Source organism: Caretta caretta, chromosome 1 (assembly GCF_965140235.1).
Source record: "Caretta caretta isolate rCarCar2 chromosome 1, rCarCar1.hap1, whole genome shotgun sequence".
Classification (NCBI taxonomy): Eukaryota; Metazoa; Chordata; order Testudines; family Cheloniidae; genus Caretta; species Caretta caretta.
The window spans coordinates 61,276,142-61,289,541 of record NC_134206.1 but is presented as its reverse complement, the minus strand read 5'-3'; the positions used below and the strand labels follow the sequence as shown (position 1 = coordinate 61,289,541).

The 13,400-nt window shown below is 44.7% G+C and overlaps 1 protein-coding gene across 4 annotated transcripts in view; it reads left to right on the top strand.

Annotated features, from left to right (window-relative positions):
• Window positions 1-13,400, top strand: part of GPALPP1 (GPALPP motifs containing 1) — a 36,832-nt gene that overhangs the window by 8,049 nt on the left and 15,383 nt on the right. For 2 of the 4 annotated variants that reach the window (XM_048850774.2, XM_048850755.2), the window contains one exon: window positions 8,445-8,553. In XM_048850774.2, coding sequence (XP_048706731.1) covers window positions 8,445-8,553 — 109 coding nt within the window. The remainder of the gene's footprint in view (window positions 1-8,444; window positions 8,554-13,400) is intronic. The other 2 variants (XM_075128604.1, XM_048850786.2) reach the window with 1 other exon arrangement.

Here is a 13,400-nt window from a genome sequence, read left to right as displayed (position 1 = left end):
AATCACTACTTTCAAGAGAATGTTGTTAGATAAAGTGTTCAGCAGAAACTTCCTTGCAGATTTGCTTTTGACATCCGTGCTGTTTGCTTCCTCAGTGCTATAAAGAGTTAGTAGATAAAATGATCCAATATTTACCTGTCAGAAATAATGTCATTGTTAGGAAGATGAGCCAGTCTGTTGCTGAACAGTTCTGGTTGTAGCATTACTGTCTGCAAGAAACTCCGTAGTTGAAAGTGTCTCTCAAATCTGAGAACTTTTATTGAGAGAGAATTTCTATATATTAAGAAATACGACTGTCTCTCCTCCAGGTTTAAATCTGTTGAGATGATTTGGGGAAACTCTCTGTGTACAATGTATAAATTTTGGTTAATTTTATGATATTGTATCATTGAGTGCTGCAACGTGAAGTAGGTCTACCATGGGCTGCCAGGGTCCATGACATCTCTCTCACTCTCATAAACACACCCATCTGGAAGAAATTACAGAACAGATAAAATAAATCATTAACTTTAACAACTGAACTCTGGCTGAGCAATGGGTATGTTAAGGATGGTGCTTGGCAGAGCCCAAAACCTGAGCTGTGTGACCTAGTGGTTGGAGCTAGCAGCAGAGACAGGGTTGTGATCACACCAGAGGTCAGAAGCCACGCCAAGGGTCAAAATCAGAGTCTGCAACTGGGTCAGGGCAAGGAAGCAGGCAACAGGAACAAGGCATGGTAGATAGCAGGAACCAGGTGAGGAAGCAGGGACCTGGTGTCAGTGGTCTGCGCATCAACAGGCCTAATGACTAGTTGCTCAGACAAGAAATGGGACAGGAAGTCTTGTACCCGGTGGTGTCCAATCGGCTGTTAGCCATCTGACCATGGTGAGTCAGTGGGTGTAGCTTCTGTGATGAGGTATTAGCAACAGTTCTGTTGTCTGCCCTTCTAGCTCAATGGCACAGAAGATAAGGCTGCTGCTCAACAGCCCTGCAGGCCTGGCTTTGAGACCTGTGGCACCTGACCGTGTCTGAGCTGTGAGAACTAATTCTGCCTAGGTTGTGTGAAGGGAAGAAGGTTTGAAGAGTGGAAAAATCCCTTAACAGGAAACCAAAGAAACCAGGTGGTAATACCTTTAAATACTCAGAGGGAGTCAGACACAAGGAGAAGCTTGGGCAGGAAAGGGGAACAAACAGAACTTGTTTTTGTAGCAAAGGGGACCTTTGACTGTAGAACCAGCCAAGGTCAACGGAGGCTGGCTGGAGGAAAGAGAGGGAGAAGAGATCAGAGAGATTCCATGTTCCAAAGGAGAAGCCATGTGCAGGAGAGCAGGGAGAGAGGAAGGATCCCAAACTCCAAAAACAAATACTGAGCCAAATCCCAAAGAATGCTCAAGAGAGGTGAGGAAACTGAGGCAGGGATGATGTGCAGATGTTGTGTTGTTTTGTGCTGTCTGTAGTAAAGAGTGACTAGTTTGAGAACTTTTTCAAAGCCTGTGCATTGTGTGTTTCAACTATCGTATCCCTAGAGAGGTGAATGTAAACTAGATTTCCCTCAAAGTTGGCACTCTGGGAAAGGCTATGCTTAAGATACTGGAGAACCTGGGGGAGCTAGCACAAAACATAGGGTGTAGGCAGTTGAACTTTCAGGAGGTAGTGTAAGCTGGAAGATCTGCACATCCAGAATGTGGCCAGTGATCCAAAGGCAGTGCCTGGACTCTGCTTAGACTCAGGAAGCTTAAAAGCACATGGACTCAAAACAGCAGCTTGGTGAGTGTCTGGCAGGCGAAGTTATACCAGAGCTTCCACATCTTTAATGCAATAAAACTGTCTCCAAATGTGTAGTTAAAAGTAGTATAAATAGCTGGTATAATTATTTCAGGGTAACATATGGTACCTCAGCGCTTGCTTTCATTATAAAGACCATTACCCTCTCATCCTTCAAATCCCTCCTCAAGGAACGATTTCTGCTGTCACACATAAAGGAAGTCAGCCAAATAATGGCTAGGTGGGACAGCAGCTGGGGAAAGCTGATTTTATTATTTATTTGTTTTTTTTTTATCTTTAGATTATTTGGGACCATCTAGTTGTGCACATCAATAACAACTCTATGTGACTGTTACCCTTCTTCTCCCGGTTATTATTGTATAAATGCAAGTAAATGCGAACCAGCACCCTGCACGGTGGGGTCCTGGGTACTAGCACAGCACAAATAATACTGAAAACATGTTTCATTGGACAAGAGACATTCTTTCAGCCATATAAAAATAGGATCTCTAATAAAACAGCCAAAGGGTCAGCTCCTGAAAGCTTTACACGGTTAGTCCTCTTGATGTCGACGGGACTACTCATGTGAACATGGTTAGCAGGATTGGGCCCAGAGGGGGAAAGGCAGCCATTTAAAGGTGCACTAAAGAGCAATGAACTGTGCACTTTTCACTTCTACTTTCTGACATAAAGTAGATTCCGCTTACTAGGAATCCCTTGGTTGCCAGCAAAAAGTTGGTACTGTATTACTGTCAGTTGCTAATAAGTGAAAGGCAGGTTTCTGAGGTAGCACCCAGGGAAAGAAGTGCTTGGACATGCCTTTCCTGGCCGCAGTCCTGTAAGCCTGGCTACAGGCAGGGCAGCAGCAGGGATGGAAGCTGCAGTCTGGATGCTGGGGCTTTCTCTGGGGATCAGAGATGCTGGTGACCGTTGGGGCTGCACCATACCTCTCCCTGAACTCTCCAAAGGTTGGGGCTCAGTATGTCCCAGCACTTCCTTCCTTCAACAGTGCATACCCCCAGCAGGGCACAGCCTGGAGAGTTCAGGGAGCAATACCATGCAGCTCCGACATCTGTGCTGCATTTCCCCTCTCCACTGTTCCCCTGACCACATCCCCACGTGCCAGTCCACAGCCACTTACCTCCTGTGTGGTCCATGTGAACAGGCTGATTTGCCAGGCAGCTGTCCCAGAAGGAAGTACTGGGATGGACTGAGCACCTGCCACAGACAGTTATCCAGGCTTGCAGCCAGGGAAGCACATGCAAGCCTGTGTGCAGGGTGTACACAGCACATCCCAGCGGTTCCTTCCCCGACTGCAGCCCGCAAACCTATGTGCAGTTGTTCTTTTAAAAAAAAAGAAAAAGGAAGATTCCAAATAAGTAGCATGCTGTTGCCAATCTCCAAATTCCATTTACATTGATGTTAATGGAATAGGATCGATTACCAGCAAAATCTTGCCAGTAACCAAAAGTTGCTAGTATCAGGATTGCTATTAAGCAGGATATACTGTATTAAGAGTGTCTTAAAGTCTTTTAGTCCCCTCCCCTCCCAGATTTTTTTTTTCTTTAGTGACTTGCTTCTAAATGGTCAAATTAAACAAAGCACAGTTAGGGCTAATGTGCATTAACTGAACATATGGGGCCAGATTGTGCCCCATCCTGTGTGCTGGCACAAGGGAGCAAAGGGGCATTAAAGGGATCCCCTTGCACCTTGAGAGAAACAGACTTTGCAGAGCTACCATCTCCCCTTTTTGAGCAAATGTGTGAAAAGGGCATGGACCAGGCAGAGCCTTGTCTCTCTTCTACCGCTCCCCAGTGCACTGGCAGGGTAACTATGCTGGCACATTGGGGAGCACATGATGTGACTGGTATAGATCTGATGCCATTTACTCCTTCCCCAGATCAGTGGGGAGAGTGGGAAGGAGATTGTGATGCCTAGTTGCAGTCTCCCTCCTGGGCTGTTCCAGGGGCAACAAAACAACACAGTGCCCCTTATTCTGGTCAGATTACAATCTGCTCAATCTAGTCCATAATTACTGAAACAAAATGATGCATGTTGATTTCAGTGCATGGATATCCCAATGTATGATTGGCTCATAAGTGTGTGTGGATGAACTGTTTATGCCTTGTATAATATATCCCCCACTCCTTTTGAACATCTTTATTTCTCAGACACATCTTTCAAATTTGTCAAAGCATATATTCTTAATTGAGCACTGTATATATGACAATTTTCAGCTTTTAAAACACCTTTTTTGAGTTAGTCAAGTACAAAATATAAATGAACCATTTTCTTTAGTTTTGAAAAGAATATCCCTCTCTAACGAAATTATAATATGAAAATTCAATTTGTGAATATTTTCGGAAAAAATTTAAAATCAGAGTTGAAAACAAACATAAGACGTTTTAGCCCCAAATGTACAAATTTTGAAGAAATTAAGCCTCAGAAAAATAGGATTGGAAAAGAGAGTGCATTTTCAACCATAATAATAGCTATGGCTTGAAAAATCCAGTGACTAATGGGGAAACTCTCAGGCAAGTAGGGGGTCCTCGATGCATCGATTTTTTTGCATAACTTAAAATTTCATTTTAAAAAATATTGTTTCCTGCCCTTATATTTCTAAAAATAATCTTCTGCATATGTGCAAAAAGTAAACAGCAGCCCTGTTTTCTGCCTGAGTCTGTAGAAAAGCAGCAAAGCTGTGCCAAACAGAAGAGCGTATTAACAAGATTTCACTCAGATTCGCACTTGCTGTTCGAGATGATCTGGGCAGCCAGGAAGCTGTCAAAAATCATGTCCGCTCCATGCTGCTGAGGAAAGCCCTGAGCAGCAGCAGCAGCAGAGTTCTTCATACAGAAGACACCACAGAAATGGAGGCTGTGGGACGTGTAGAATATTGAAAACCATTTTCCTACCCACTCCTTGGAACAGCCTACAAGGTGGGAGGGGGTAGAGTAGCGGAGGCCTGCCCCTCTCTCTGGCTTTGTCGACATGGGGAAGTTTTATGGGTTATACAGGTATAACCCCCAGCATAGATACCCTACTCTGGACTATGAGGGAACATCTGCACTGCAGCTGGGGTGTGATTCTCAGCACGGGTAGACAGACTCATGCTAACTCTGCCTCAGCTAGCGTGCTAAAAATTGCAGAGCAGACACTGCAGCATGGGCAGCAGCTAGGGCTAACCACCCAAGCTTGGACTAAGGGCTTCGGCAGGCTTGGACTCAGGCAGCTAGCCCAAGCCGCTGTCAGTGTGGCAACATCCCCGTGACTTAGTGTGCTAGATCTGCCTGAGCTAGCACAGGTCTGTCTACCCGCACTCACAATCACACTCCGGCTACAGTGTCGTAGCCAGAGTAGCTTTCTCTTGTTTGGCGGACACCCCTCCCCGAGCAACGTAAGCTAAACCGAGAAAGGCACTCTTCCGCCAAAATAAGGGGTACCGCCAGTATAAATGTGTTTGTTTTAAATTCACACTTCGGTTATACCAAAAAGCCTTCCTGTGTGGAGACTGCCTTAGTCGTGAGAAAGCAGAAGAGAAGCCAAAAAGCTGCTTCTCTCTTCCAGCAGCTAGATGGGGGTGGAGCTTCACATTTAGCAGACACTTGTAAGCCGGAGGCTGCAATGAAAGATGGAGCTCTCTAGCTAAGGGCAGTGCCACAGTAGAATTATCGGCACCCTTCCCCTCCTAGCACTCCTGCTACAGCAGGCTGGCTTCGCGGGGGAGGATTGCCCCTGAACCTTGCAGGTGCCCCCTGTTTACACATACGCCCCTTGTTCTATCTCCTTTTTGTTAGTAGATGTAATCCTCTGACTATAGGTCTGGTACGATTTTGTTTGTTTTGCTTGAAGTCTTGGCAATAGCATCACTGCTGCAAGGCTTGATTGATTAGATTATACCAGATTTAATAAAAGCATAATTCAATGGCACTGGGGCTCATTTCCTCTGTTCCTAAAATCTTATGTTTAGGGTTTCAGCCAGCCATCTGCAGGAGTTAGGAAGGTATTATTTTTCCCCCCAGTGTCTTCTGGGTTGTTTTTTTGTTTTGTTTTGTTTTTTTAAATCTCCTTTGAAGCATCAGGAATGGCCACAACTGGAGATGGGACATTGGGTGTGGGGGGCCAGGACTCTGAAGTGTCACTGAGCATTTTCTCTCAGGTGCTTGGCTGGCTGGCTCTTACTAACATGTTGAGGGTCTAACGCAGAGATGGTCCCATGGGCCACATCAGGCCTGTGGGACCGGCCCGCGGGAGTGGCTTGCCCGGCCCCTGAGCTCCCCTCCCCTCCCACACTGTCCCCCCTCTCCCGCAGCCACCTCCCAGGCTTTCCAATAAGCCTGTCCTGCCGCTGCGGCATGGTAAGGGGGTGGGAGGGGGGGTTGAATATGGGGCAGGAGGTCCTGCGGGGCAGTCAGGGGATGGAGGTTCGGAGGGGGGGCGGTCAGGAGACAGGGAGCAGGGGGGGTGGATAGGGGGTGGGGTCTCAGGAGGGGGCAGTCAGGGGACAAGGAGTGGGGGGGGGCTGGATGGGTTGAGAGGGCCTGTCAGGGGGTGGAGGTGTGGGTAGAGGTCGGGGCAGTCAGGGGACGGGGGGGTTGGATAGGGGGTGGGGTCCTGGAGCGGGGGGACGGTTAGGGGCGGGGGGTCCCGGGACAAGGAGCCGGGGAGTTCTGAGGGGGACAGTCAGGGGATGGGAAGTGGGGGGGTAGGGGCAGGCTGTTTCCAGAGGCACAGCCTTCCCTACCCGATCCTCCATACTGTTTCGCAACCCCGATGTGGCCCTTGGGCCGAAAAGTTTGCCCACCCCTGGTCTTATGCATAGACCCTGACTCCGTAGGTGCTCTGGGACTCAAGCACCCATGGAAAAAAAAGCTAGTGGGTGCTCAGTTCCCAGGAGTCAGAGCTTCAGTGTGGAATGTGATGAGTTCTGTGCTGCTAACAACTTCTGCTATTGGGGCAGGCAGTTTGTTTATAAACAGAGACAGGGTGATTACAATAACAAAAGGCTTGTCATTGCATTAAGGATCCTCAGATGATCCTGAAGACATTCCCAGGCACTCCAGTTAAAAGATAGGAAACAAAGGGGAGGAATAAATGGTCCATTTTCAGAATGGAGAGAAGTAAATAGTGGTGTCCCCCAAGGGGCTTGTACTGGTCTGGGATCAGTGCTGTTCAGCATATTCATAAATGCTCTGCAAAAAGGGGTAAACAGTAAGGTGACAAAGTTTGCAGATGATACAAAATTATTCAAGATAAGTCCAAAACAGTCTGCAAAGAGTTACAAGGGATCTCACAAAACTGGGTGATTTGGTAACAAAATGGCAGATGAAATTCAATGTTAAATGCAAAATAATGCACATGGCAAAATAGAAACCCAACAATACATACAAAATGATGGTGCATAAATCAAGAGACACATCTTGGAGTCATTTGCTGTACTCTGGAAGCACTATCTTTCCAGAGTACTGCCAATTCACAAGAATCCTTTTCACTGTGCCTGTATCATTCTGAACTGTGGAATGCTCATTTTCCTGCTTCAGAAGACTTAAAACTTATCTCCAGTCATCAATGGGACAGATACAACTGAATAATATAGCTGTCCTTAATGTGCAATTCAGTAATAACAGGGAACCTAGATGTAAATAAGATTGCTGACAGTTTCATCCAGAAAGCTCCAGTGAGACATAATGTCTTTAAACTGGGATGTTAGTGAAGACAGCTTGAAGGTGATTGCAATGATCTTAATATATTGTAATTCATTATAATGTAATTATGTAGTTCATAATAATTTAATCATTATTCAAATAGTAAAGATACCAATGATAGACCTATTCAATAACTAGAATAAAGAAATGTGTAAATATGCTGAAAATAGCCTTCTCCCAAAACTGGCAGAGCACCCCCACACACACTCTCTCTGTCTCTCTCTCTCTGTTTTTCTTCAAAAGCACCCACAGGCAAAAACAGTCAGCACCTATGGTCTAACGGATCATCATATGCAGGGTCAGGAAGGAATTTCCCCCCTGGTCAGACTGTCAGTGATGTTGAGGGTTTGCACCTTGTGCGAGTCATTTGACAGGATTATCTGGGTATATCTCATTTAATCATTTCCCTGCCATAAAAGGGGCCTCAAGCAGTGGTGCACCTCAGTCCCTCCTGTTCTCTGCCTGTGGCTCATAATAGTCTAATGATCCTCTAGTCTAATTTTGGTTGTTGAGTTTAGTGTGTGGGTGCTGGGTAATGTTGTTGGCCTGTGAATATACAGGAGGTCAGACTTGGTAATTTGCTGGTCCCTTCTGGCCTTAAACTTTAATGAGCTATTTTTGATTGCACAAAAACGTGGATAGTGGAGGTCATATTGATAAGCAGATGGAACGTATTTAATAAAGACAGTACCTGCTTGTGGTTTGTTTTGTTTTTTTAAGTGATAACTTTAAAAATCTGGAACATGGAGATGGAAGTGTGATTTTTCTAGTTGATATCTCCCTTGTGTATGTAATACATAGAAAGATGAAAATGTATGACTATCAATGAAAATGTGACTTTACAAGAGAATACACATTCAACTTTACCACTTTACTGAACTGTTCAAATATTGATTCTTGCTGCAAACAATAAAAAGTTGTTACTTAAATGTGCTTTTCATGCTGATTCTTTTCTTTAATTAGGGAAAGGAAATAATTCTTTTTTTTTTCTTTGAGGCCTGTTATAGGTCCTGCTTTGCCACCTGGTTTTAGGAAGCCTACACAGTATACTGAAGATAACAGCTGTTCCATAGGATCTTCTATTTCTTCAGAATTCCATACCCAGGTTTGTAAAAACTGAAATGGCACTGATCTATCTTGTATTTATAGTGCATTGGCATCTGAAGGATTCTAACTGATGACCTGATCCAAAGCCCACTCAAATAACTTTTTAATACAGTAGATCTTGCTTTCCACCTACAGAGCAAGACAAATCCCTGTCCTGTAGAGTTTATGGTCTAAAATATCTGGCTCATTTTGGGTGCCATTGCAGTATAAACAATCAATGATAATCAAGTAGCTTCTGAACTGTAACTGCAGAATCCTGTCTGAAAGGGATTGTGCAGAGGAAAAGTAAGTTTCTCTGCCCACCTTTTCATTTATCTTGTGCTTGAGCATGCTAGGCACTTCAAAGAATTTAGAAAAGAAATAATCCCTGCCCTGTAGAGTTTACAGTCTAAGTTCACTTATCTAACAAGTGAGTTGGAAGAAAACATCAAGACAGGGAGTTGGTGAGGAGCAAGAGGATAAAAGTAAGGAGCTGGCCAAAGGAGAGGAAATGTTGTGAGGTTTGGGGGAAAGGAGGGATGAGGGTGCAAACAGCAGGTGTTATAAAATGGTGTCAAACTTCTTATTCTTTACCACAAAGTCTGCTCTTTCTTGGTTTTGCTGGAGGATGGGTGTTTGTAGACAGAATTAAATAAAAAAGCCAAGCCTGTGGACTTGTAATCAAACAAACGTCACCTCACTTTCTCTTCTGGTATGATAGTCTCTCCCCTAGAGGGTATTGTGGCACAGTTCAAACAAGCTTCCCTTCCCAGGACCCAAAATGCAAGTAAATCCCAAATAGATGGTATTCACTTCCCTGGCTCTGGGAGAGAGACAGCCGGATGGTCAGCATGGCTAGCCTGGCTTGATGGGTTCTAAACTACATTCCCAGAAGTCTGGGACAGTGCCCATTGACAGTTGAGTAGTGAGGGATACAGCAAATTCCCAACCAACCCACACCTGGAAACTTCACTCTTGCACTGTGAACAGAGGCAGTAATCTGGGGCTGCTTCCCAAACTACCATCTGTCCCTGAACTCCTGCAGTGGCTGGAGAGAAATCCTGAAAGTTGATTAGTGCTGGGCTCAGATGATTCTCATACTAGATATAAAGAGCTGTTAGACTAGTTAATATGAGATCTCACACTTATTTTGAAGGAGAGGGGTGTTGAATATTTAACAATGACAGTTTCTCCAAAGTGTTCATTTTGTATTTAGCTTAAACGCCACAGTTTTAAACATGTCTAAAATCTCATCTCTGCATCTGATGAAGTGAGCTGTAGCTTATGAAAGCTTACGAAAGCTTATGCTCAAATAAATTGGTTAGTCTCTAAGGTGCCATTGGTACTCCTTTTCTTTTTGCATATCTTCTCAGTTGCTCTTGTCTTTTGTGATATGTCAGTGGTTCTATGTAGATGGGGCCTGAATTGTATGTTTTTAAAAAAGTAAAAAAAAAAATGGATATACCTTTACATGCCTCCTTTATCTATCCTAAGGAAGTAAAAATTGGGCACAAGTGCTCCCCCTCCTCCTCTGCATGTCATCTTCAATTACTGGTCAGATCATGGTGTGCTTTAGGATGGGAAATGGTCATTTTTCTTCCCATTTACTCTCCTCCCTATTTGAGATTTTTTTCAAAATTCTGCTCTCCATTACTCCCTCCCGTTGCCCTTCGTGTCTTTCCTTTCTCACTACTACCTCTGAATGCCTAACTCACACTGGTATGTGACTTAGCAGGGAGCCCTGCTCCAAGGTAATATATACTGGTAGGGAAGGTGTAAAATATGTGACAGAATTGTTGCCAAATGTTCAGTGTCATAACACACGTAATTGTTTCAGGTAAATGTTAGCATATGTTTGTACCATCTTTTCCTTATTCTGTTGTTCTGAAGTGTTTCAATTTTCAGTGCAAGACCCCAGCCTACTAGAGTGTAAGTGCTGTTCTGAAACCAAGCTTTTTTTATTAGCACTTTGTGCTGTGACCATTCTGCTACCTCCTACAGCGCGTATTGTCACAATTTATAATGAAGAATGATAGTCTGCTGTTTAAAAATATTCCTAACTGCAAATAATGATTAAGCAGTTTGTCATATTGACAAATGTCTGGTTGCAGAGATATCAAAATTTGGCTGTTTCTACATTTCAAACAAAAAAGTATAAAAATTCCTCCATTGTTAAATAGGGACCTCCAGATCATGTGTCAAGTGAAGTGTTTGTAACAAAGAAACTTAATTTATTGCAGAGATTTTTTTCTAGTTTCAACAGGTAAAAATTTTTATAATCTTTTCGTGTGTTAGCTGGGGTGATGCGATTTGTTCCTATAACACTTATTGCACAGTTGTAGAGGGTATGCATTTTCTACATTAAAGTAACTTTTTTTTACTATTCAGTTTGGCAAGAGGAGGTTTTTGTTATCTGTAGAGACAGCTTATTCTGTCGACTCTTCATTGTAATTGTGTATTGAATTATCTCACAATACCTGTGTATTTTTTAGATTTGTTTAAGTGCATGTATTTGGGGACAGGAGGTAGGAGTGTGTTAAACTTAACATTAATGAGCAAGGAAACAAGATGGACTTCGATTAAAACCTAGCAGAGTTTCTTTATCTTTCATCTTCAAAGCGCTTATGATAACTTGTGAAATCTTTTAAACTTTTGTTCCACATTTTTTTTTTCTAGCCTCTTTGGCCACATCCTGAGAAACAACAAAATACCACAGTGGTAGTTTATTCAATACTTACAGTTTAAAATCAGTGAAAAAGCTTTAGGGTAAAAAGAGAAGAGATAATACCATTACATGCACACACTATTAGGGTTATGAAAGGATAATCATCTTTGTCCTCTTCAGCCTTTCAACTCCATTGGATGCAGGTAGTCACAACATCCTTTTCAACTCTTCCCTCGTTTCATGACTCTATACCTCACACACACACACACACACACTCTCTCTCTCTCTCTCTCTCTCTCTCTCTCTCGGAGTGTTGCTTCAGTTTCTCCACCTCTTCCTGCTCCCACTAGTGGTCAGTTTCTAACAGGGTTTTATCCTTGGCCATTCTTTCTTTCTGTGTGCTATAGACCAGGGTGACCCCATCCAGGATTATGGTCTAAAATGGCCGCCTTCTTCGAGTAGTGGCCCTATGATTGCTCCACCGTAGGTGTGCTTGCATCCCTGTGCTGCTGATCGGAGAACTTCGGTAGCCATGTCCGTTAGGTCAGTACATGTGCTGTCTCTCCTTGTGCCCTGCGATGAGACTAGTCAGTGCACACAGGCTAACCCTGCTCAGTTTCTTCTCAACCACCCCTGGCTCAAGATGTAGCTATTTGCAGTCTACTACAACAATTGCTTTCGTTTTTGCATTTACATAGTTAGTACTTAGTGTAGTCATTTTCCCCCTTATTTTTCTCAAATTTTTTTAAAATTTTTTTCCCCATTCCCGCCCTCCCCCATTGTGGACCCTTCCCCCAATGGGGTATGCCCAGTTCACTGGTCTTCAAGAAGTGCCTCTCTTGCAAAGAGGTGATCCATACCTCAGACAAGTACTCCCAGTTCATTTGCTGCTTTGCGGAAGGCCACATTCAACAAAAGGATGATCTCTGCCAACAATTCAGGTCCCACTCTCATAAGGATAGAAAGCCCAGACAGAAGATTATTTTCATGGAAGCGGCTCTCTGACCCTCTCTGGCCCTCCACCACAAGTCACCTGGCAGATGTGAGTCTTCGCTACAGCCCTCAACATCTAAAGGTTGCAGGTCAAAGAAACAAGCTGCTAATCCCTCTCACGAATCGTCGAAGCAGGAAGTCCACCACAGTGAGCCCTGAGAGAGCCACAAGCGTTCTCCGGCATGCTCAGTACTATCAGCAGCAAGACTATCCCAGTCCAGTACCCATGGCTCATGGAAGTTTTCAGTGGCTGGTAGAGTTGACAAGCCTATGGACCCGATGGGCAGAGGCACTGCGTCACGAGAACAGGAATAAGCACTCTGCTACAAAGGCATTGCCAGTTCAAAAGTCTACATCGATACCAACATCAACACCTCATCCAGCACCAGAGCAGCCAGTACAGACAAGATCCCCATCTCCCCCAGTACTGCCAGTGGCAGCCAGTCAGTCGGTCCCACCAGAATTCCAACATTCTAGGGACCTCCATGTATCTGATGTACCAGAGCCTCTTCTTGGTACCAGCACCTTTGCACTGAGTCTTTGCCCAGCACAGGAGTCCTCCCCACTCCCCCGCCCTCTAGTGAGGGCTCAGATAGCAAACCCAAGGAGGTAGCATCACAGTACTCCTCCCAGGCTCCTTAGTGTTCAATATCAACAGGACCCTCGAGCATACCTTCAGATGGCCCCACCATCTTGGCATGGGCACCACCACGCTCTCTGCCACCATAGTGGCCATACTGGGACCCTTGGGCTGTCTATCGCCAGCATGCCTCTCGAGCTTCTGGCCCCACTTTAGAACCCTCAAGATGCACCCCTTTAGCTGCGGTGTCCAGAGCTGCAGAACCTCCAGAAGAAATTGTGGAAGAACAGGAGGGCAGTGCTGAGAAAGAAGTGACCCCAAGGACCAGATCCTCCTCCCCAGATGAGGCAGTCATGCCTCCCCCACTGTCTCTGACTGGGGACTTTAGTCTCTTCCAGGATCTAGCAAAGAGAGTGGCAGACATGCTCCAAATACTGCTGGAAGAAGTCACGGACACCCACCATCATCTCCTGGACATACTCCGTTCATCCTAGTTTTCAAAGATTGCCCTATTAACAAGGCCATTCTGTACCTGGCAAGAATCATTTGGCAAACCCCAGCATTGGTGGCACCTACCTGCAAGCGACCGGACAAAAAATATGTCCCAGCAAGGGAGACTGAATTCCTC